The following is a 23,301-nucleotide window of genomic DNA, read 5'->3' on the forward strand; positions in this document are numbered from 1 at the left end:
TAATTATTGTAAACTTTAAAAACAGTAATTTCCACTGGAGGCAACTACCTTGATCGAGTGCTTCACGAACACAATAATGTGACCGCTACTTTGGAAATACTTCGACACATTTCAGCCTGTATACCAAGAAGTGTTAACTATTAAGGCCCGTTTACACTTCAGCTGCACTGGGCGTGAAGTTGTTTTCACTACAGCTGCAGTGAGCTGCGCTGGGCGTAAAAATCGCCCCAAAACGTAACGTGTTTGAATAGCTGCACTGCGGGCTTGAGTTTAGCAAAGCGTGAAAATCGCTCCAAAGCGTAACTTTAAGCTAGCTGCAGCTGATGCACGGGGCTTGAGTTTAGCAAAGCGTGAAACCTTCGCCACATTAGAATTTTAATGCAAATTACGCTTTGCTCAGCTCAGTGCAGCTGTAGTGTAAACGGGCCTTTAGTTTCGCTTTGACTTGGTTTCCCAATCGCACAAAAAACACTCATGTTAGCTCGCATTTTTCTTACATCGAACGCTCTGCTTTAACGCAGTAAACATCACGCCACGTTTAAGGCATTGTGACGTAATACGAACGGTTTTAGTCGTAATAAGTTTAATATGGCATTTTTTATCTGAAAAGAATGTTAAATACCACTGTTAGATACTAATTGTAACAAGGGCCACGATGCTAGTCCTAGTTGTTAAAGAGAACATTCGAGGGATTGACAGCTTCGCATTGGATTTATACTATTTCGTGATTGAGACAACTATAGCACCTTTTGTACTAATAGCCAGCTGGTTGAATGGTTGGGTGTCAGCCGAAGGACTACAGTAATTTCTATTGCCATTGATTGCTCCTCTCCAGAACTCAACTATTTTACTTTGATCAAAGAAAACAATATTGACACCACGTTTCCTAACAATGACAATTTGTTACGTATTTATCTATGTATGATGGTAACTAATTTTACCGAAGAGAGATCGTTTTCAAAATTGAAGTTAGTTAAAAACTATCTGCGAAACACAATGGGGGAAGAGCGGCTACACTATTTAACTCTTTTGAATATTGAAAATGACGTTCTAAATTCACTAAGCTCATCCGAAATAATTACCAAATTTGCAGAAATCAAAATGCGTCGAAAAGACATTCAAATAATATTGTTGAATTTTTATATTTCTTGCAAATAAAACATTTCATTAGACGTTTTTGTTGTAGGATGTAGATTAAATTCATAAAATATTTAATTACTCCCGGTGATTATTTTTGTACATCAATTCTGCCACAGTAGTTGGTCGTCAGTCAATACACGCTTGCTGGCTTGCTTAACACCAGCCAACGAAAATGTGTGGACTTGTAATCAGACTCAGATATCCCCATTGAAGAAGTAGGGAAGATTCATCGGGCAAAAGACAATTAATGAGAACTCATAATCAACCCACTTTCTTCAAACTAAACTCGAAATTTTCTCTGATTCACATTTCTTTCTCCGATTTTCACAATTCTTTCTTTGATAGTATGCACGATGTTTAAAATTTACATAAAAACAAATACATTCCCTTTTTATTATTACAAATTGTGATTTCTTAAAAACAAATATTGTAAATAGGGTCCCAAACCCAATGCTGATTCTTAAATTTATCATATTGTGAAAAAACATCATAATGTGAAAAAGGCCTCTGGTAAATAAAATTGCTGCCTTGATCATACTTATTGTTTACATTTTTATGTTTTTTGCTCGTAAATACATTTTTATTTATTTGTAAATAAACTTTCAGAGGTTTAAGATTATTTATTGTAAGTGCTTGCTGTTTCCCCCTTACTATGTGCACTAAGCAGTGTAACCATTAGGGACAACAACATTTAACCCTATGACTTTTAAAAGATTGAAGTCATTTATAGACAGACTTGAGTTCACAGTTGTTTTTTCCTGCACTTCAGGCGATTGAGCTGGTGATAAGAGCAGAGGAGAACTTGCCCAACACTCAAACACCTGAACCACATCGAAGAGCAAATCCTCGAGCACCAATCGTGGAAGTCTGCTTCCCCCTTGTGGCAGGCTCTCGAGCTGGTGGGCGGGGTGGCACCGCAGTGCGAAGAAGTGAGAATTTTTTATTAAACATTTATTTTCGTTTTATTTTTTTGAATTATTTTTTTTAAGGATATTAAACACTTTTAACTGGGTGATTTTACTCACGAGCCACGTTTTGTAAGCGAGCCAAGTAGGGGTTTAGTTTAAAAGTTCGATTTTATTCCGATACCATAATCTAAAATTTTGAACAAAAAGTACGACTCGATACCTAATCACGTCGTTTTAATGGCCAACAAAGCAATATTGATAAAATTCAAGGTGTAAACCTATTTTGTTTTTCGCTAAAAGAAAAAACTTTAGCATCGCAAACTGAGATTAAAACGCACCCCAGTGTCTCACTAGGCAGCGGCTCCGATCAGATATAATCCCTAACACCGAGTCGAATGACCAACGATCACAACCAAATTGTCGCTTCGCAGGTCAATCACCCACAGCACATCGAAAACAACGGCAGGCTTACGGCGGGTGGAACTGGCGGACCCAGTCGGCTACGTTAGCCCACTTAAGGCGGTTCTACAGTGCGAAGTCAAGATTAAGACTTCGCGATCGGAGAGTGGCTTCGATTCAGTTCCCCGTCCCCCGATTCGGCCAAGCGCCGTCTTATCACCATTCCGTCCGAGCACGGCTCCGCGACTACCGCTGCCGGCTCGCCCCAGGTTATTTCAGTGTTCCTGCAGTGCTTAATTATGTTTAGATTTTATTTTTCATATATTGATTGCAAAATATTTTTTTCACGCTTTTCAAACTAGGCTAAACTCTGACGCGATATAGCCTAACTTCAATCTTTAAATACAAGTTCTGACGTCGTGACGTCATGCCGGATTGAACCGCGGTTTTGACTGGTTTGAGTTCGGTTGAGTCATTTATTTAAAATATTTTCGGTTCAACTCCTTAAATACTTGCAAAATATAGTTAGGATTTGTTTACGTTTAGACAAAATTACCTTGGTTGTTCTACACCACGTTCCGCTACCTTCAGCACTGAAGAGTAATTTTGGCATAGTTCTAAACAAATCATTTTAAAGTGACCTAGTCCCCGTCAAGTTATTTAAAAGCATAACTTGTAACGTCTGGGGTCATTTAAGATATTATTGAGTATTTAAGACGTTTATTTGAGTCGTGTTCTTTTCAAAATGTAATGATTGACGATTTTGTAAATCGTGCATCCCTTAACCAAAACATTCCGTCGCTTGCGAACCAACCGCTTGGCTTTTTAAAACATGACAAATGTGAAGCGTTGCACATATTTCCGTTACAGATAAAAGTATTTCACCTGTGTGAACACTTACTGTCACGGTTCCCGGCTGCCAAAAGGGCTCCGGGTTCTGAATCATTTCCGCTTTTCCGTATCGCCCTTTTGTTGTTCATGTAAAATTCTAACTTGTATAAGCAGAAGCGTTAAGTGAATATAGCGTACACTAGTCTTTTCTAGTTAATACAGTAAACGGTTGCTGCTGCCGGCTAGTCCAGTAACCCAGAAGCAAAAGGTCGAGTGGTTGTTTTCTGAGCTAAGGCTTAATACGAAGCAGAAGATGAACAATTCTATATGAATGCAGCATCTACCTTGAAGTAGTAGTGAGGTTGATACACCGAGGCACAAACAATTAATGATTCTTATAATCTACCTACGTTGCTTCAAACTTATCTAAAAGTCAAGGGTTTTGCAAAAAATATTAAGTCAAGTCGATATTTAGAGCAAGTCAACTTTAAGCCCATAAGACCTAACATGAAGTCAAGTCATTTAAGAACAGTGACTTAAGTGCACTATATTTGAATAAGATATTACAACACTGTCATTTAATCCCGTTTTCATTTGAGGTTTAGCCAAAACATGGCTTCGCAACGACCTTTCTTCTATAGCAGAACAACAATCACTTTTAAATTGGAATTTACCAAATTTGTTCTCGGCTTAAGGTGCCCCACTGTCATCGGAAGATTTTAATTTATTTTTTAACAGCAGTAATCATTGTCTCTACTTGTCCTTGACATGGTTATTAAATGCAAGTAAATGAAATGCGAAATGTTAATTTACAACGTTTGAGAAGGAAATTGCTAAAGTTTACTAATATTGAGACGTTTCACATTTAAGAAAAAGAATGAGACATATGAGTTCGAAATACTAGTGGACATAAACAAACAAAAAACAGAATGATCTTTTTCATTATTTTTTTTTTCGACTAAAGTTAGTTTATACAGGTTTATAGCCGAAAGTCACATGACATTTTTGCAAAGCATGAACAAGATGGAGAAGCAATTGATTTTGGTGAGCAATATCTTTGTTCCATCATTTCTGCTTTGTTGATTATTTAGCTGGGGAAATCCATATCTCGTTGTGGCGAAAGAGCAGTTTCATTGGGCTGTCATATCCAGCATACCACAATACATCTGTTTGCAGTTGATCTTTTGAGATGTTATTTTTTTCCAATTCTTTCATTAAATCATTGCCATGTTGAATCATGTCACTGTCGCTAGCATAGCCGCTAAATTTTCTGAAATGCAAAAATCATGCTGAATTATACAGAATACCAGCAAATTATATTGGCTTACAATGAAATTGCATTTCTGCACAGAAGCACATACTACAACAATAAAATTAAATAGGTAGGCTATATACATCGAAGAAAAAAAATCATATATAAGCAGGACTAACTTGACATAGAACACAGAAGAAGGACGCTGTTCAATTTTCACAAGAGGGTCATTTGGCGTTGGAACATTGTGTTGGTGCTTGTGCGGAATAAAGAACGACATGACAAATTTGCGTTTGCAGACCAAACAGTCATTGGCATCCATTTCTACAGTCACTGGGATAGTCATGTCCAATTCAACACCTGGCCAATAAAACAAAATATGGTTCAGTTCTTCCTATAATCAAAAACAAAGGTTAAACTATAGGAAAATGCGAAACCAAAGTTTTGTTAAAAATTATTATGTATTTAAGGCTTAACAGTGACATAATAAAACTAGGTCTTTAAGACTTTAATTAGTTTTGCAGTTAAATAGTGTGGACATGGAGCAATGATCATGCTTATATACTTATAAAATAACAAAATACTATCTTTGGCCTAAAATTTTACAGGGTTTCTATAGGTTAAAACTTCACAAACTTAACAAACACACTTATTGTATAATTGTATGGCCTGTTTTGGGACATTTTATTAAAACATCCTGTTGCATGCTAATCAAACAGATTTTTAAAAAACATAATTTTTAGACTTTTTATACTGTTTGCGTATTTTTTAGGAAAACTTAGATTCTTTGAATATTAAAGTAAACTTTAATTTTAAGTAAAACACACATGTATTTTGTGATTGATTGACATTTAATTCGTTAAATTGCAGAGGGTATGTTTAATAAATACTGATAAGCGGACAGAGCACACATTTTTTGAGACTTCTGAACAAGAGCTGAATGTTCTTCTGGCATATTAGGATACCATAGCAACAGTAAAACTAGTAACTTAGATGCAATTCCATGTATGAGGCTATTTACACAATTTAATGAACGACAAAATTTATATATATTAATAATAATAACTATTTTTAACAAAATACAACAAACCTTCTCTGTTATTCCCAGAAATGTATTCAAAAAGTCTCATAAATGTGTCACTCCGTATTTCATCATAATTCAATGCATGAACAGTTGTGCTGACCCAGTTTGCAGCAAGATAACTTCGTTCCTCATATGAACCATTCTAAGGAAAATGGAAATATATTATTAAAAAATAGACATGTGATGTTAATTACACCTGAAACTATTTTAGATAAAAACCTTTAGAAAATTGCAACTTAAAGCAATTAAAAAAGTATTAGGAATATGGTGTATGCTATAGTTAACAAGAAATTTAATGATTCAGTCTAGGGTTCCTTTCCGGGAATGTTTAGACAAGAAATTCCCGGGATTTCCCGCGAATTAACAATCCCGAATCCCGGGAGACTTTTATTTGAATCCCGGGTGTTCAGCAACATAGCAAAACTTGTTCAGCAACATAGCAAAAACACAACAAAAATTGTTGTTTTTAACTGATATAAAGAAAAAAAATATTATAAACCCTGTTAAAGTCGTTGCCTAAGTTGCATTAGTTGCGTTTACTAGCGCAAAAAACTTTAAAATTATTCTCCCAAAAAAATGCGCTTTTTGGAAATAAAAACAAATAAGGGTGCTGACTTTAATACAAGAAGGTCTTGTAAAATGCAGAAGCAAAACTAAAAAACATAAATGAGATGAAAAATAATTTTAAACGCTAATATAATATAATTTTAAACGTCATAATGACGTAATTTTAGGTATAATTTTTTCTTCGCGAACCCCCGGATTCCCGGGAATTTTCATTTTTCAATCCCGTTTCCCGCTACTGAAAAAATCCGGGAAAAAGAGGAACCTTTATTCAGTCATGGCTGCAGAAACATATCTTAATGTCAGATGCTTACCGTAGGTATTGATGTATAACTTGGAGTATCATAGTCACCAAATATGCTTCTTGCAAAAGATAACATCAGCAACAATAAGAATCCTGCTGAATGCATTTCTTTGACTACTAAATAACAAAATATGGAATTGAATTCAACTTTTTAAATACTTAGTGTACTGTAGATCAGGCAGCTAATCCAAACGCAAAGATTCGGCTTTGAAACTTTGGTATCAAATTAGGTAAAATATGTTTTCCAAAGGGAAGAACGCAGCTCAGAAAAAACATTTTTGTCCGATTTGATATTATCGACATTGATGAATTTTTGAAAAAATACTAAATAACTTATCCCTGAAAAATTGGCGGTCGGGTCATATCTCATTTTGTAAGAGTAGAATCGTAGCTGTCACCCTATGAAAGTAACTTAGGGCACATTTTAATTTGATGGCCGAATATGACTGCATGAATATTAATATTCATAAATATAATATTAATATTTTAATGTTTGTTTTTTAAAAAGTCTGCTGATTGCTGGTTAGCTTAGGTTGCTTTGAGTAATGTGTAAAAAATTTAGATCAATATACTGTTTACTTCCGGAGATATTACGCAAAGAATTTTGAGCTGCGTTCTTCCCTTTGGTAATATGTTTGCTATTTGATTAACGTCTGAAGATACATCAAAATAGGCCTTACAAAATACCTGTCTATACAGAAGCTAAATATGTAGGGTATCAGTATCACTATTTGAATTTAAGGCATGTTATCTTATCTCACATAGACCTTGAAGGTAAGGCTATTTATATATACTTGTTGTATACAGCAGATTACAATTCGCACAGCAGTCGGCAGTTCAACGTTATTTTGGGCTTTGCGGGTAGTAAGCCAAGCATTATAAATTTTCTTTGCAATCTGCATTTTTTTGCTATAGCTTATTAACCCATGACTTAATGTTAAATCCATCTAATATTACATAACAAAAAAAATGTCTTATATAACCGACGAAAATGTTAATCCGTCCCAGTCCCACTATGTTCAAAGTTGAACAGCATAGAAACCTTAAATCACATAAACAACATAAAAACAAATTTGTTAAAAGCAGTACAAAAATCTTGGCAGTATAAAATTCTCTTGTGCCATTCGTCCAGGTGATATTGATTAGACTAAACTAAAATATATACGTTTTGCTCGACAGCAAAGTATTAAACTTCAAATTGTGCTCTCCAGTAAAAGTCGAATTCAAAAAAGGTTGGCCAGAAACTAAACCCGAAATGTTATTCACATTTCTTTCTCTGATTTTCACATTTCTTTGTCTGATAGTACCCGAGAATTTCGTCTGAAAATGTGTTCAATCCGCAAAGTAACTCATGTGATGCACGATGTTTTAAATTTACCTAAAAACAAACGTATTCCCTTTTTATTATTACAATTGTTATTTCTTAAAAACAAATATTGTAAAAGGGTCCCAAACCTAATGATTCTTAAATTTATCATATTGTGAAAAAAAAACAGGGAGTCGAATCGTTTAACTTTCCCGGTTCAGGTTCGGTTCGGGTTGAAGGATTTTTTCGGAATCCGGTTTCGAGCAATTTAAAAGTTCCGATTCAGCTCCGGTTCGACAAAATTTCTTTTCAAAACCGGTTTATAAAGTTCCGGTTCGGTTCCGGTCCGACTCCCCAGGCCTCTGGTAAATGAAATTGTTGCCTTGATCGTACTTATTGTTTACTATGTTTTTTGCTCTTAAATACATTTTATTTATTTGTAAATAAACGTTAGCGGTTTAAGATTCTTTATTGTAAGTGCTTAAACATGGCGTCACAACGACCTTTTTTCTATCGCATAACAACAATCACATTTAAATTGATTTCCTTAAACAATTTATTCAAGTGCCCCATTGTGATCGGAAGATTTTGATTTATTTTTTAACAGCAGCAATCATTATCTCTACTTGCCCTGTCATTTTTTTTGTTGTTGCCATGGCTTCATCGTTATGCTTGACGCAAGTAAATTAAATGCGAATTGTTTATTTACAACGTTTGAGAAGGTAATTGCTAAAGTTTACTAATACTGAGACGTTTTACATTTAAGAAAAAGAATGAGACATATGAGTTCAAAATAACAGTGAACATAAACAAACAAAAAACAGAATGAACTTTTTCATTTATGGGCAAAAATTTTCATGTTATGTTAAATTTAAAAAAAATGCTTCTAGCTTATATATGCTATATTTACAATGACCAATTTGGCAGGTGATATAATAATGTGTGAATATTATTCATTTTTTTTAATGACAACGAATAAAGTCAGTTTATATAGGTGTATAACCAAAAGTCACATGATATTTTTGCAAAGCATGAATAATATTGAGAAGCAATTGATTTTGGTTGGAAATATCTTTGTTCCATCATTTCTGCTTTGTTGATCATTTAGCTGGGGAAATCCATATCTCGTTGTGGCGAAATAGCAGTTTCATAGGGCTGTCATATCCAGCATACCACAATACATTTGTTTGCAGTTGATCTTTTGAGATGTTATTTTTTTCCAATTCATTCATTAAATCATTGCCATGTTGAATCATATCATTGTAGTTAGCATAGCCGCTAAATTTTCTGAAATGCAAAAAATCATGCTGAATTGTGAATACCAGCAAATTATATTGGCTTACAATGAAATTGTAACTGATTGCATTTCTGCACAGAAGCACATACTACAACAATAAAATTAAATAGGTAGGCTATATACATCGAAGAAAAAAATCATATATAAACAGGACTAACTTGACATAGAATACAGAAGAAGGACGCTGTTCAATTTTCACAAGAGGGTCCTTTGGGGTTGGAACACTGTGCTGGTGCTTGTCCGGAATAAAGAACGACATGACAAATTTGCGTTTGCAGACCAAACACTCGCTGGCATCCATTTCTACAGTCACTGGAATAGTCATGTCCAACTTAACACCTGGCCAATAAAGTAAAACATGGTTCAGTTCTTCCTATAATCCAAAATTAATAAATATAATATAGGAAAATGCAAAACCAAAGTTTTGTTAAAAATAATCATGTATTTAATTAGTTTGCAGGCTTAACAGTGACATAACAAAACTAGGTCTTTTAAACTTCAATTAGTTTTCCAGTTAAACAATGTGGACATGGAGCCATGATTAGCTTGTATATTTTTTAAATTACAAAATACTAACTTTGACCTAAAATTTTACAGGATTTCTATAGGCTAAAACTTTACAAACTGAACAAACACACTTATTATATAATTGTTTGGTCTGTTTTGGGACATTTTATTAAAACATCCTGTTGCATGCTAATCAAACGGATTTTTAAAAACATAATTTTTAGACCTTTTTTATACTGTTTGTGTATTTTTTAGGAAAACTTAGAATCTTTAAATATTAAAGTAAACTTTTAATTTCAAGCAAAACACACATGTCTTTTGTGATTGATTGACATTTAATTTGTTAAATTGCAGAGGATATTTTAATAAATACTGTCAAGCTGTAACAGCACAAATGTTTTGAAGCGTCTGAACCCTGACTGCATTCTATAATTTGTGGCCGCCAAAGATTCACGCCAAATGCTTTTTTGGCTGAAATACTACGCCAAAAATGACAATTTTGTTTTAGTAAATTCACATGGCCTGTGATGTTTCAGGCCAAATAATGTCACTGGTATGATTTTGGGCAAGTATTCCATACCGAAGATGCCTGGTGGGAAGGCACTCGAATGTAATTGGGGTCTGAATAAGAGCTGAATGTTCTTCTGGGATATTAGGATGCCATGTAGCAAAAGTAAAACTAGTAAGATGCAATTCCATGTATGGCGCTATTTACACAATTTCATAAACGACAAAAGTTATATATATATATATATAATATTATAATAATAACAGCTATTCTTAACAAAATACTACAAACCTTCTCTGTTATCCCCAGAAATGTATTTAAAAAGTCTCCTAAATGTGTCACTCCGTATTTCATCATAATTCAATGCATAAGCAGTTGTGCTGACCCAGTTTGCAGCAGGATAACTTCGTTCCTCATATGAACCATTCTAAGGAAAATGGAAATATATTATAAAAATGGACATGTGGTGTTAATTACACCTGGAACTATCTTTATATTGAACCCAATTTTAAAGCAATTAAGAAAATATTTTGAATATGGTGTATGCTATAGTTAACAAGAAATTTAATGATTCATTCATGGCTGCAGAAACATATCTTAATGTCAGATGCTTACCGTAGGTATTGATGTATAACTTGGAGTATCATAGTCACCAAATATGCTTCTTGCAAAAGATAACATCAGCAACAATAAGAATCCTGCTGAATGCATTTGTTTGACTACAAAATAACAAAATTCGGAATTGAATTCATATCTTTAAGTACTTACTGAAGATCTGGCAGTTAATCCAAACGAAAAGATTCTGCTTTGAAACTTTGGTATCAAATTAGGTCAAATATGTTTGCTATTCGGTTAACGGCTGAAGATACAATGAAAAAGGCCTTACAAAATACCTGTCAATACAGAAGCTAAATATAGGGTACCTGTAACACTATTTAAATTTAAGGCATCTTATCTTATATCACATAGACCTTGAAGGTAGACTATTTTCCTGATTTACTTGTTGTATACAGCAGATTAAAATTCTCACAGCACTCAGCAGTTCAACGTTATTTTGGGACATTTAGCTTTGCAGATATCAAGCCAAGCATTTTAAATTTTCTTTGCAATTTACAAATTTTTTGCTATAGTTTAACCCCTGACCTTAATCCATCAAGTATTACATAACAAAACAACTGTGTTATATAACCGACAAAGATGTTAGAACGTCAAATATGTTCATTGTTCACAGTTGAACAGCATAGAAACCTTAAATCACGTAAACAACATAAAATTAAATTTGTTAAAAGTAGCGTAAAAATCTTGGCAGTTTAAAATTCTGTTGCGCCGTTCGACCAGGTAATATTGATAAGACTAAACTAAAATGTATACTTTTTGCTCGACAGCAAAGTATTAAACTTTTTGCGCTCTTCGGTCAAAGTCGAATTTCAAAAAGGTTAGCCAGCAGCTAAACTCGAAATCAATTCCACATTTCTTTCTCTGATTGTACTCGAAAATTTCATCTGTGAATGTGATCAACCCGAAGAGTAACTCCTGTGATGCACGATTTTTTAAATTTACCTGAAAACGAATGTATTCCCTTTTCATTATTACAAATTGCATTTCTTAAAAACAATATTGTAAATAGGGTCCCCAACCCAATGCTAATTCTTAAATCAAAAAAAAAAACATCATAATGTGAAAAAAGCCTCTGGTAAATAAAATTGCTGCCTTGATCATACTCGTTGTTTACATTCTTTATGTTTTTTGCTCGTAAATACATTTTATTTATTTGTAAATAAACTTTTAGCGGTTTAAGATTCTTGATTGTAAGTGCTTAAAACATGTCTTCACAACGACCTTTCTTCTATCGCAGAACAACAATCACATTTAAATTAATTTCCTTAAACAATTTATTAAGGTGCCCCATTGTGATCGGAAGATTTTAATTTATTTTTTAACAGCAGTAATCGTTGTCTCTACTTGCCCTGTAATTGTTTCGTTGTTGCCATGGCTTCATCGTTACGCTTGACATGGTTATTAGATGCAAGTAAATTAAATGCGAATTGTTTATTTACAACGTTTGAGAAGGTAATTGCTAAAGTTTACTAATTGTGAGCCGTTTCACATTTAAGAAAAAGAATGAGACAACTTCTATAAAATTAAAATGTATTTAGCCATTTTGTTATCTGCCACTAAACAGTTTGCATTATAATGTTCTTCAAATAATATTTGTTACCTATGTTGTGTTTGTACTAGGTTGCTGATTTTAGATGCTAGTTTATTATAAATTTGGCTTGGGAAAGTAAAATTAAATAAAAAATGGATTCATCAAACAAGCCCCATCCCAATGCCCATCTTCAGTACCATATGAATTACAACTATCCCCCATTTCGGAGAGTGATGCTGGCAGCAGTCAAAGAGGGCTTGTATCACCCACGCCTTCCCACACTGAGGCGGATGGATATGGACACTGCCACCCATATGCTCTCTGATGAGCACTGCAGAACAACAACTACATGTGGACCTAAGGATTTCCAGGACGCCACCAGTAGCGTTTTTCAATCTGCCCGCAAACCGCTGTCTGGGACCAGAATAACGGAAACAGGCAGATCATTGCAAAAGATTATCCCAAATTACCCAGCTGGAGTTTCCCATACTGCCCCTCCACAAAATCGTTACATGCTAAGTCTGACCAAGGGTGACTGGTCCAAATTTATATCAGCCTCTGGAGAGTTTAAATTACCTGAATATGACCCCAAACACTTCAGGTTCAGCGGTTATGCTGTGCGATATCTTAAACCTCAGGTCAGCCAATCATGGAGATACACTTTACAGCAGGAACCAAAACTAGATCAATATGCCCAGAAGCCAATTCCAGCTAATGTCTACAGTCGCTACAGAGATACATTCCCGCAATACAGCAGAAACATCTCGGTGGAAGCATGGAGATAGATGATTGCTGTACATCCAAATTCATGCACAAACTGTCCAGTTTTACATTGCATGTCTCATATTTATGTAAATATAAAATATGTTCAAGTTGCATCAAATGTTTATATGTTTGATTGTATGATTTTCAAATATGTAATTTTCATGACATTTTTGAGATTACATATTATTTTTGTGAAAGTGTTTACTATTCTATTTAAGAACCGATCTCTCTGACTGCCTAGAGCCTTAAATGAAATTACATTGCATCTAACTGCCGTGTTTGAATTTCTGCCAAAGTACTGTAGGTCAAATGGAATATGGTCATTTTGCTTTTATTATTTTATTATAAAATTGTAAGTATATTACTATTCATTTATTATTGAAGTAGTTACTGATTTAACTTTGAGCCATATTTTAATGCACTTTACTGTTTTAAATTTGATATCAACTGTGATAATTTGTTGCTAGGTTTTATTGTTTTATATATTTATGTGAGATGGATCTGTCTCTTAAGTGCTCCAAATGTAAAAATACTGTCCCAGTTTACTCATTTGGCGATCATCAAAACAAACACAATGCATTGAGAGTACTGAAATTCAAAGGAAGTAAGTTATTATTAAAGAATGTGATTTATAATTATGTCAGTTTTTTACTCAAGTAAATCACAGGCTATCGCAATATTTTCTGTTGTTTAACTCTTTACAACCAGTGACTGTTACAAATAATTTAACCGTTAAGCCCATCATCAAAACTGTGTTTTCACTAAAGTATTTTATTTTAATATTAAATTTTGTAACTAGATGTACTAATGTTTATTGAAAAATACTCTATCATGTATAATATATATGCATTTTTTTTCAAATTATCCCTTTGTTTAAATTTTTAAAGTTACAAAGGGACCAGTGACAGTTGATGTCCTGTTGAAAAGAAGAAGATTGATCATCAAAAAGATGCTGGCCAGATTTAAGGACAAACCAAATGATCCGGAACTGTTAAGAAGGATTGACAAGTAAGTTTAATGCTTAAACTTGTAAAGTCATTAGCGAAAAAAGTTTGTAAACCCATGAAGAGAAAAATTAGTTTGTTAATTGTTATATTTATATTTTCGTTGATTAAACTTTATTATTCTATTTTCTACAATCTTTGTTACAAGTACTACTACTTTATTTCCTAAACGCATTCTGATACTGTAATGGTTAACATATTTTCACCCAGAATCAATGAATCTTTTGAAGTGATTCGGTGTGACCTTCTAAGAGGAAAGTCGTTGTGCAACTGTCTGACTCCTCTCATTGTAAAATCTACTGTTAAGGAAGGAGGGATGAAAGCAGAAGAAGATGGTCATAGCATTTATTTAATTAAATATGTTAAATGTTTTACGTTGCACCGCTTTGCATAAAAAAATTACAACTTTGGCAATAGTTGATGTTTTTAGCTTGCATCCCCCACAGTCATGAAGATTTTTTCTAATCAAACTAGTTCTATATGTAGTTTTTCTTCTTTTTTTCTTGGTAATGAGACAATAAAAATCATCGGCTTACAAAACTATTACTTATGCCCTATATTACATAACACACCTCACAACAGTTTGATGAAACCTGTCGTACGCGAACGCAACGTTTGACACAAACTTTGTTGCAGTATCAGATAAATTTATATCTCAATACGTTTATACACTAATCCATTTCTCTATTTGAATAAAGAGGTCACTTCACGAAACAAAAATATTTCGTTTAACACAGATATCTTCAATGACGTTAAAAGCAACGCAGTGACAGACGCATCAACCAACGCACTACCTGACTGTATATTGGCTATCGGAACTTGTCAAGCAGTCAATATTGAGGCAAGATGCTTAATGGAAGATAGGACTCTGGTTCTATGTAGATTCTCCTCGATAGGTATAGATTCGGATTCAGACAACGTTAGAGGTTTTATTAGATAATTACGAGCAATGTTTTAAACGTTGTAAATGTCTAATAGCTATCTATTACCAGTAGTTTTCAAACAAAAGCCTTGCAATTAAAATTGCTTTAATAATATTAAAGTTTAAGAAACGTTCACTTGCTTTTCTTAATTGAAATACAAATTTTCAATGTGAGTTTTTAATAAAATCGTTTGGAATATACTTCATATATATATTTTTGACTTGCACTAAATGCCAGCAATACCAATTATTATCCATTCAATCCTGCTGATAACTGTACTATTACCTTTATATTTGTAGACAAGAAAGCTCAAGATCCCAACTCGTCTTGCTTTGTGGGCGTATACGATGGATATGGAGGTGTGGTGGCCGCGGAACAGAGTCACCGACACTTTCACCAGTTGCTGGATCAAGAACTTGCCAAATGCCGTGAATCTAGTGAAGGTAAGAGTTAGATGGCGTTATGCTGTGGTAATCAACGCAGTTTTGTTGACTTTTCAACAAATCTGGTTGGTGTTGCCAGATTTGGACATAACGTGGCCGTCGAAATCTTTGGCGCAAAACCAGGCAAGCGGTGATCAGCTGACCGAGCAGCTTCACCGAGGAATGTGGTTGAGCGAGGACGAAGAAAGGAGTTCTGATCCCAACGAACAGAAGAACGCCGGGAGTGCCACTTTACCCGTTTCACCTTGCAGTAACCTAATCTCTCACAGAGAGGTACTCCGGTCATTTCACAGGGCATACAAAAGAATGGACGAGCGCCTCGCTTATGGAATCGACGAAAGCTCGTGGTAATCGGCCGGCATTGTTTGTTGTTTTAGTTTACAAAGCAGTTAAATCACTGCGGGGAGGAGCTCATGTGCACCTGGGTGGATAATCTGTCACTTTTTGATTTGATTGTTTCGGGTGAAACTTGTGGACTAAAGTAAGTTTTATGGTTGGGTACACTATGCACATATCTGTATGTAATGTAGCGTGATAATAAATTGCAAAGCCAAAAAGGTCGAGTAGATCGACATCCTCTCGATTTTGATGAGTCACGTTAACTGAAGATGATACAAGCTCGTATGGAAACGTCTTAATCAAGATGATGTTAATCTACTCGACTTTTTCTGCTTTAAAATTCATTAAGTTTTAAGTTACAGTGCGAATAATAGATTTACGTATCCTAATTTTTTTTTATTGCACAGTTAACAAAATCACACTAAACGTTTACAAGCCTGAACTACATTTTTAGATGATATTTCGCGTCCGAAGAAATATTACTCATTTGACTGTCTGTTTTTGTTACTTTGCCTGAAGGGTTCGATGGAGCGGTTGCTCTGCAGCGACTTGCGTGGTGACAGACGAGCAATTAACACCTGCACAAAGCAATCCAAATGGTAAGATTTTTGAATCGTTGCTTCTATAATCTATACTGTAATCAGGGACTGAGCTAAAAAAGGAAGAGCTTAAAATATTTAAAAAGTGAGGCGTAAGTGCTGCGTCATTGACATGCAATTTTTTTTAACTGGTGAGCAAGCACTATCAAACAAATAACTTACTAATCAATTCACCACAAATAGCCCAAAACCTAAAGGAATATTCGCCTTATGTGTTTTTAGATAAGTTAGTTAATTCTATGTTGTCATTTTAATTAGTGTAGACTCGGAAAACCAATTAAGGTGAAAAAAAAAATATATACTGTATAATGTTACCATGTTTCTTTAAAGTGGAAAACCAGTAATATTTTAAAAGATATAATTACTTTTGATGTTTCGACGTTCGTTATATAGCTAAGAATAAATCTAATTTGTTGTTCGCTAGACACGCGAATTAGGGTGATAGTTTTGCCTATTACCAACCCAATAGTAACGGTTTAGTGATTTTGTTCAAGTATGTTTTCTCGATGGACACCCATGAAATCTAAGTCTCCACTGTTTTGTGGTACAGAATAACTTGTTTAAACCAACATATGTGCTAAAATACGTGGCTACGCAAATTAACATACACCCTACTCGCAACTACAATTGCAACATGACAACTTCACTGATTCTTATCCCATTGAAAAAGGTGGATTTGGCGATGGATTGTCACAAGATGGCGCAACAGAGTTAAGAAAACCGCAGTCGACCAACGGAAGAATTTTCTTCGCCAACACAGGTTCGCTGTCAATGTAGCAGTTTCTTTATATTCTAAATTAATGATCCTTTTGGTCAGTAATTTAACCTATAATATGCTAAAAAAGTTAAGTAAATAAATCGAACATAGAGACATAAAATGCGTTAAACCAGCAAGCGAACTCAATTGACGCAGTTATAGTTGTTCTTGATGTAAGATATACAAGTCTGTTGTCATATTATTTACAATTTTTTTAAATAATGACTCTCAAAAACCACGGCTTATTGCAGAATGTATGCAAGGTAGAACCTTTGTTCAGTGCTTTCTTATCGCACAGGCGACGTGGAAGCTTACCTCTGCCACAAGAACAAGTATTACTCCTTAAGCTCTCGTCACACTCCGGAAGAGGAGAGGGATCGAGTGGTGGAGGCAGGAGGAGAGGTGCTTCGGAGCGGAAGATCACTTACGGTGAATAGCGTGCTCCACACTTCAAGAGGTCTAGGTGAGCTTAACCATTAAATTTTCTCTACCCGCTCTCTGTTATGGGGCTTTAAAACAGTGGTTCCCAACCTGGGGGTCGCAAGAGGTTGTTTGGTGGGAGGGGGCCACCGTGTGTTACTTCTTAAATGCAAAACAATATGAACCAAAATTTAGCAGTACAAGGAGCAAGAAGAATCGCTAGTTTAACATTTGTGTAAATTACGTTTGTTCAGTGAACCAGTCGTGTTTATGACGTGACCATTGCCACTGAATTCAATTAATGGCATAGCCTAGCTCCAGTCCAACGGTTTGTCTAATATAAATAACGAACGGTTCTATCAAATTGAGAACCTGTTTTATGACACTTAAAACGCTGTGTAACGACATTTATACAAAATTGAATTTTCCCAGGACAACGTTTTCTCCCCAATTCAGAAAAAATAGCTAATACAAGCGTCTTGACAAATTTAACAAAAAAATATTTGTTTGTTATGTCGTAAACCACTTCAAAAACTTCATTTACAGTCAGTGTCTTAACGCAATACGCCTATTTCCAATAAGTACAAACATTTTTTAGGCACAACTGCTTACAGTCGGAACATGTAAACTGGTTGCTATAAAACGTGTCGGAGAAACTGTGTTGCCGTAAACATTGTTTCTTATGTATTAGACTGTATTCCGACGATTTTCTATATTATACCGTGTTCCGACGAGTTAGGTTCAGTAAAACTTGATGTTTTATAAAAATAAACGGGCTTGTTTGAAAGTGTTTTCCTGTGCGCTTGTTTGAAGTGTTTCCTCAATAATATTACAATTTTACATTCTTAAACTACATGGAATTTAACTATAACCAGACGGGTTTAAACTAATAATATGTTGTTAAGGCCGGCCTCATACTGCACTTTTTAAGAGACAAAATTACGTAGACCGCATTTCGTACAATAACGCTACCAAAACATTACCAACTCCCAGGTAACCATGGCGACCCTGCTCTTCGACGATGCGTAATCTCGGACCCCCACACGGCCACCGCTCGAATTACGAGTGGCTCCCAGTTCGTCGTTGTGGCAACGGCGAGCGTCTGGGCTGCCCTCGGGGTCGAGGAAGTCATGTTCCTGGTCAAGAACACGTCGGTCGCGGACCAGGCCGGGCGATTTCCGATGCCCATGACCATGCTGTACAAACACCGACAATCGGGAGGTATGGGTATGCGAACTTACGGGGCGCTTAATTTGTGACAAGGTTTGTCAACGAATGCCCTACGGCAGTGGTTCTCAACCGGGGTGCCGCGGCATCCTGGGTTGCCATTTCTAATGCCTAAGTGTGGCGAGAGATATTTGAGAATTTTAAGAATCTGATTTTTGCTAAACTCTAACAACTTTTTTTATAATGATTAGAGTGGAATAAACACAATTATAACTTACTACGTTCTGTAATGTTAATGTCTGTTGTTCCAGTTCCGTTTATTGTGACATTCTATTGAATTACCCACGGACAAATCTTGTAGGGGCGCCGCAATCTATTTGTTATTTCTGAGGGGTGCCGCTAGCCATAAATGGCTGGGAAACACTTCCCTACGGAGACACAGTCTTCGGGAATCTTAATACTTAAATAATTTGTTAGTTTAACTTAATATGGCTTTGTAAACCTTCCTGGTGACGTCCTGCAACGTTTTTTTTTGAAACGTGATCAGGGAGGCGCAAAGTTGTTGAGAGTCAATGAAAGAACCACGACATGACTAAAACCTCTGATCTTTGAGGTTTTCCGTTTGTGTGATCCCTGTTTCCTTCGCATTTGGTATTTTAACGTGTCACTTGCTTGTACTTTCGCCCTCTATATACCTGACTTCTAATATTGAGACTTGACGAAGTAGCAAAGCTTGAGGTACATTTTGTTTTATTTCAATTTATTATGTTGTACATGTTAGGCGATTTTCGCTTGATTATGTTTGCTGCAAGATTTTAGTTGACTTTAGTCGTTGAATACCAAAGCTAACCCAGCTCCCATTCTGTAACGTGCTTCTCTGGTATCGTTTTGTGTAATGCAAAGGTTGTTATGCTAATTGTTTGGTTCTCAAAACGATATGTCCAGTACTATTGCTGACCGAAACGTGAGTCGCAAGCAGCGGGTTAAACTAATTAGTTTCCATCTGTAAAATTTTGATTTTTTCAGGTTAGTCTTTGAAAGTTGTCGAACATCTGCAGTAACCTGTTGACAGTTAGACTAAGGACTAAGCAAGCGCGATTTTTCTTGGTTTTCTCAAATTGGAAATCGTCGATATAAGGGTGAATAAATACCAACTTGTGCAAAACGACGAGCAAATAATAGAAAAAATGTATTCAAACATTTAAGAGACTGTTCCCGGTATGCTTCCCAGTCCAAGTCATCGATTGCTCATGTCAAAAAAGTCCCAGTCCAAGTCATCGTTTGCTCAAGTCAAGTCTCAGTCAGGTTATAAAAAGATCAAGTCAGTTTTAAGTCATGTCATTGACATAATAGTAAACTGTTAAACTATTAAAATTGGTAAACTCGTCTAATTATGAGCAACCATTCAACTAAAAAATACAACACAAACGCAATACACAGCAATAAAAGTGTATAATATACGAAACTTAAGACATTTTTTTATGGAATACAATTAATTTAATTCGAAGTTATTTAACAAAATGACTTAAGTCAAAGTCAAGTCATTTATCCTAGGCCCACCATATGTCCTTTTTTAGGAGGATTTGTCCTCTTTTCACAAAAAAAGTGAATGGTCCGCACGCTCAAAAATGCCAAATTCTTTTTTCGCATTTCGAGTTAGTTATACTTTTAACAAGACTTTTAGGCGAAACGTTGTATTTATTTCCAAAAAATTGCTGTAGCCATGAAACATGCTGAATTGATGGTTTAAAAAAAGGTTTTCTAACAATTTGCCCTACCAGCCCTACCTTCTTGATTGTTATTGCGCAAACTTTGCGCAAACATTGCGCCAGAAAAATACTGTTAAAAAGCGCAATTTAACTTTAGCATTATGGCCCATAATGCAAATGTTCAACGCATTTTTTCTTTGATGTAGCGGTGCAAAGAAAGAAACAGACTATTAGCTGGATCGGTTTCGAGCATCTTGACGGTTGTATATAATTTCAATGATATATTTCCTGTAAACAATTTCACGATCTCGGTAAAAATATTTATTCCTTATTGGAAAAAGTTAAGGGAACCGCAAAGAATTCGTGGGCTGAATCTGAGAAATAAATTTGATTTGTAGTTTCTGTGTCTGCTTTTGTAATTTTTCCTTGCAACTACCAAGAAATGTAAAACATCATCAAACTCAAACGTAACAATTCTATTTTCGTTTTACTTGCCGGCAAAAAAATGTCATATTTTTGTGTCCTGAAAATAAGGTAACCCAGTTTATCCAAATGACCTAAGTCGAGTCAATACATTTGAAAACAGTGAATTAGTTGCACTTAAGACTAAGGTCATTACAAAACTGTGCAGATTCGAGGATGGCAGATTCATCGGACGAGGACGCTCCATCGTCGGTGGATGACCAACACGTAAGCAAGCTTGCGTCCATCGTCGAAACGGACGAAGAGCTTTGTGACGAAATAGAGGAGGTGGTCATTGTTAAGGGCGCGGACGACGACGATTCGTCTTCATTTGTGTCGGTGGGTGTAAAAAAATGTAATTACATGCTGCTCATGTTATTTACAGTTTTGCGATATACCTTAAATTAATATTTGGTTCACACAAAACTTTGCCTATTTTAAGTTCGTTATTGTAAAAAAAACACAGCGCTTATCACAACATTACTTGTCTTGTTGGTTTACCATGGATTACATTAGGGCGTGGTTAAGCATTTGTCAGTAATGTTCACCAGTTGTTATTTGTAAACAGCAAAGTGGAGAGGCGGTTCGGTGCGCCGAAATCGAAGAGCCATCGGCGCCTATGACAGAGTCCGAACGGATCAAGTTAAATGAAGCAGAGCTCCAGGCCCGAAAGCGGACGGGGCGCGGAAGGCTCGCGCAGGCCATGAGCGAGCGAATTGTCCGCGCTGCTTTAGCAACCGGACCCACCGAAAACCTATCAGCCGTCGTCATTTTGTTTGCCGGGTTTGAAGCCTGAAATTGTAAAGCTTCTTCTCTGTCGGTAATCGTTTTTTCTCTGTCGGTAAATGCTTATGGGCTGGTACCGCGTGGAAATGGTTGCCGCTTCGCGCAGACACGAAATTAAGCTTTGACATCCTATACACTTCCGATGTTTATTTTGAGATTAATAACTCCTATCAGAAATTAAATGTATATCTCTGCAATATAGACTAAATGTTTAATGCCTAAAGTGAGATGAAATGCATTCTATATACGTTAGTTTCCTCCCCGTATTTATTGTTTTCTTTTTAGTTTTAGATTTAAAAGAGATTTAAATGATGTGTAACATGACTAAGAAAATTAAAATATTTTAAATGAAGACGTTAATATAGATATATTTTAAATCCAAAGAGTTATATCGGTCGCCCTTAATTTGAAAAATGCGAATTTGTTTGTGATAAACCAGAATAGCACTTATTTTAATACAGTTTCACACGCTTCCTCTTGTACTAGATTTACTACATTTTGTTTCTACGCATTTCTCGTTGGTCAACTATACGGTTATGAACTCAACGAACTGGCTGTAAGAGCCACAGATGTTTTGTCGCATAGTCAAATTTTAAATTCGCCCTGGAAACCTCATTTGTGGTAATTTCAATAGAACTTTCGAGATTTGTTGTTTAATAAAGCGATGTCGACAGTCAGCCCAGCAATTTTTATGAATCCGTCGAGCGCATGTTTAGTTGTCAAGCGGCGGCTTGTCGACGTTTGTCGCGCGCAAGTTTGCAATAGAATTTGTCGCCGATTTCAGGGCGAAATTGCGCAAGCGCGTTTACCGCGCGACGAAGCCGCAGTTGCAACGCGATACACGATATTCGCGCGGTTACCATTGTTGACTGCCTGCGTCATTCGCCCAACCGAAAGTGCGTTAATCATCGAGGATTTGAAGAGCGAGGGCCTGATCTTTCTCCTTTGGGACCATTCGCCCAAGGCGCGCCGGACTGACACGCAGGAAACGCTGGAAGGTGGCACAATAGTCGCGCGTCGCCAATGGTCGTGTTAAGTGTGCGCCGGAGCTGGTCGCGGTGTGTTCTCGCCAGCCGACCCACGCGCGAGTGTGTAATTGCGGGCACACTTCAACAGTCAAAACTTTCGTGTCCCAACATGCGGTTCTGCCTGCGCGCACCCGCCTGGCCCCGCCAAGCTCGCCCCTGTGCCAGCCGAGGGCCCGTTCCTGGAAATTCTGGCGTGTTTTTATCACGGCTTTCGGCCGAACGGGCATTTTGGGCACGTGCTGCTTGTACCGCGCTCCGATTACGTCCTGGCCAATACCATTGTGAAGCAGCGCGCGCGCGTACCCCTATACGCCCCTTTCTATCGAGTCACGACTTTTTCTTGTAATAAGGTCTCATACCGGTTGATCGGGTGTGCCGACGGGTCGTCCCCTGCCATGGGATTTGGGACAAAGAGATGCGTTGGATGACTAAAATCACGAACGCTTCAAAATAAAGTAAAGATTAGGAGAAAAGTGTGGTCTGAAATCTGAATATGCTGTATTTTTTGTCAAACGCATCAAATCTTAAATTTTACCTAGAATTATGCGATCTGACGATTTTCATTAACCTCTAAAGTTTATTACAAAATAGAATTTCGGTAAATAGTAGATACGTTTCATACGTTAAACAATCTATTATGTAAATATTTT

The 23,301-nt window shown here is 36.1% G+C and overlaps 4 protein-coding genes across 8 annotated transcripts; 2 read left to right on the top strand and 2 right to left on the bottom strand.

Annotated features, from left to right (window-relative positions):
• Window positions 1-4,068: 4,068 nt before the first annotated feature.
• LOC146140066 (heme-binding protein 1-like) lies at window positions 4,069-7,334 on the bottom strand. The gene is made up of 4 exons (XM_083392959.1): window positions 6,493-7,334; window positions 5,621-5,756; window positions 4,710-4,890; window positions 4,069-4,548 (listed from the first exon to the last, which is right to left on the bottom strand). The coding sequence occupies exons 1-4, from the start codon at window positions 6,586-6,588 to the stop codon at window positions 4,362-4,364; spliced, it is 600 nt and encodes a 199-aa protein (XP_083249085.1). The 5' UTR covers window positions 6,589-7,334; the 3' UTR covers window positions 4,069-4,361.
• Window positions 7,335-8,474: 1,140 nt separating this feature from the next.
• Window positions 8,475-11,220, bottom strand: LOC146140067 (heme-binding protein 1-like). Of its 4 annotated transcripts, none has more exons than XM_083392961.1 (5): window positions 11,072-11,220; window positions 10,716-10,819; window positions 10,392-10,527; window positions 9,244-9,424; window positions 8,475-9,075 (listed from the first exon to the last, which is right to left on the bottom strand). In XM_083392961.1, exons 2-5 carry the CDS (start codon window positions 10,809-10,811, stop codon window positions 8,889-8,891), a joined length of 600 nt encoding a protein of 199 aa, XP_083249087.1. In that variant the 5' UTR covers window positions 10,812-10,819; window positions 11,072-11,220; the 3' UTR covers window positions 8,475-8,888. The 4 variants fall into 4 exon arrangements, with proteins under 4 accessions (XP_083249087.1, XP_083249088.1, XP_083249089.1 ...); XM_083392962.1 differs by lacking the exon at window positions 11,072-11,220 and adding an exon at window positions 10,869-11,017 and having other exon boundaries at window positions 10,716-10,798; XM_083392963.1 differs by lacking the exon at window positions 11,072-11,220 and adding an exon at window positions 10,869-11,008 and having other exon boundaries at window positions 10,716-10,801.
• Window positions 11,221-12,342: 1,122 nt separating this feature from the next.
• On the top strand, window positions 12,343-13,481 carry LOC146140068 (sperm microtubule inner protein 8-like). The gene has a single exon (XM_083391305.1). The coding sequence runs from the start codon at window positions 12,402-12,404 to the stop codon at window positions 13,032-13,034; it is 633 nt and encodes a 210-aa protein (XP_083247431.1). The 5' UTR covers window positions 12,343-12,401; the 3' UTR covers window positions 13,035-13,481.
• Window positions 13,482-13,486: 5 nt separating this feature from the next.
• On the top strand, window positions 13,487-22,631 carry LOC146140069 (protein phosphatase 2C-like domain-containing protein 1). Of its 2 annotated transcripts, none has more exons than XM_083391302.1 (12): window positions 13,487-13,618; window positions 13,902-14,022; window positions 14,229-14,353; window positions 14,756-14,914; window positions 15,241-15,384; window positions 15,464-15,731; window positions 16,243-16,322; window positions 16,993-17,082; window positions 17,378-17,542; window positions 18,493-18,720; window positions 21,007-21,176; window positions 21,406-22,631. In XM_083391302.1, the coding sequence occupies exons 1-12, from the start codon at window positions 13,510-13,512 to the stop codon at window positions 21,631-21,633; spliced, it is 1,887 nt and encodes a 628-aa protein (XP_083247428.1). In that variant the 5' UTR covers window positions 13,487-13,509; the 3' UTR covers window positions 21,634-22,631. The 2 variants fall into 2 exon arrangements, with proteins under 2 accessions (XP_083247428.1, XP_083247429.1); XM_083391303.1 differs by having other exon boundaries at window positions 14,756-14,910; window positions 15,243-15,384.
• The last annotated feature ends 670 nt before the right edge of the window (window positions 22,632-23,301 follow it).

This window comes from Ascidiella aspersa, chromosome 6 (genome assembly GCF_963924565.1).
Source record: "Ascidiella aspersa chromosome 6, kaAscAspe10.2, whole genome shotgun sequence".
Lineage (NCBI taxonomy): Eukaryota > Metazoa > Chordata > Ascidiacea > Phlebobranchia > Ascidiidae > Ascidiella > Ascidiella aspersa.

Coding starts and splice junctions, on each gene's coding strand:
- LOC146140069 (XM_083391302.1), top strand. CDS start 13,510: ATGGATCTGTCTCTTAAGTGCTCCAAATGTAAAAATACTGTCCCAGTT. Junction 15,385..15,463: donor ATGCCGTGAATCTAGTGAAG/GTAAGAGTTAGA, acceptor TGGTGTTGCCAG/ATTTGGACATAACGTGGCCG. Junction 17,083..17,377: donor AATTTTCTTCGCCAACACAG/GTTCGCTGTCAA, acceptor CTTATCGCACAG/GCGACGTGGAAGCTTACCTC.
- LOC146140066 (XM_083392959.1), bottom strand. CDS start 6,588: ATGCATTCAGCAGGATTCTTATTGTTGCTGATGTTATCTTTTGCAAGA. Junction 4,891..5,620: donor TTCTGGGAATAACAGAGAAG/GTTTGTTGTATT, acceptor TTTATTGGCCAG/GTGTTGAATTGGACATGACT. Junction 4,549..4,709: donor TCTTCTGTGTTCTATGTCAA/GTTAGTCCTGCT, acceptor TTTGCATTTCAG/AAAATTTAGCGGCTATGCTA.
- LOC146140067 (XM_083392961.1), bottom strand. CDS start 10,811: ATGCATTCAGCAGGATTCTTATTGTTGCTGATGTTATCTTTTGCAAGA. Junction 10,528..10,715: donor GTTATACATCAATACCTACG/GTAAGCATCTGA, acceptor CATTTTCCTTAG/AATGGTTCATATGAGGAACG. Junction 9,076..9,243: donor TCTTCTGTATTCTATGTCAA/GTTAGTCCTGTT, acceptor TTTGCATTTCAG/AAAATTTAGCGGCTATGCTA.
- LOC146140068 (XM_083391305.1), top strand. CDS start 12,402: ATGGATTCATCAAACAAGCCCCATCCCAATGCCCATCTTCAGTACCAT.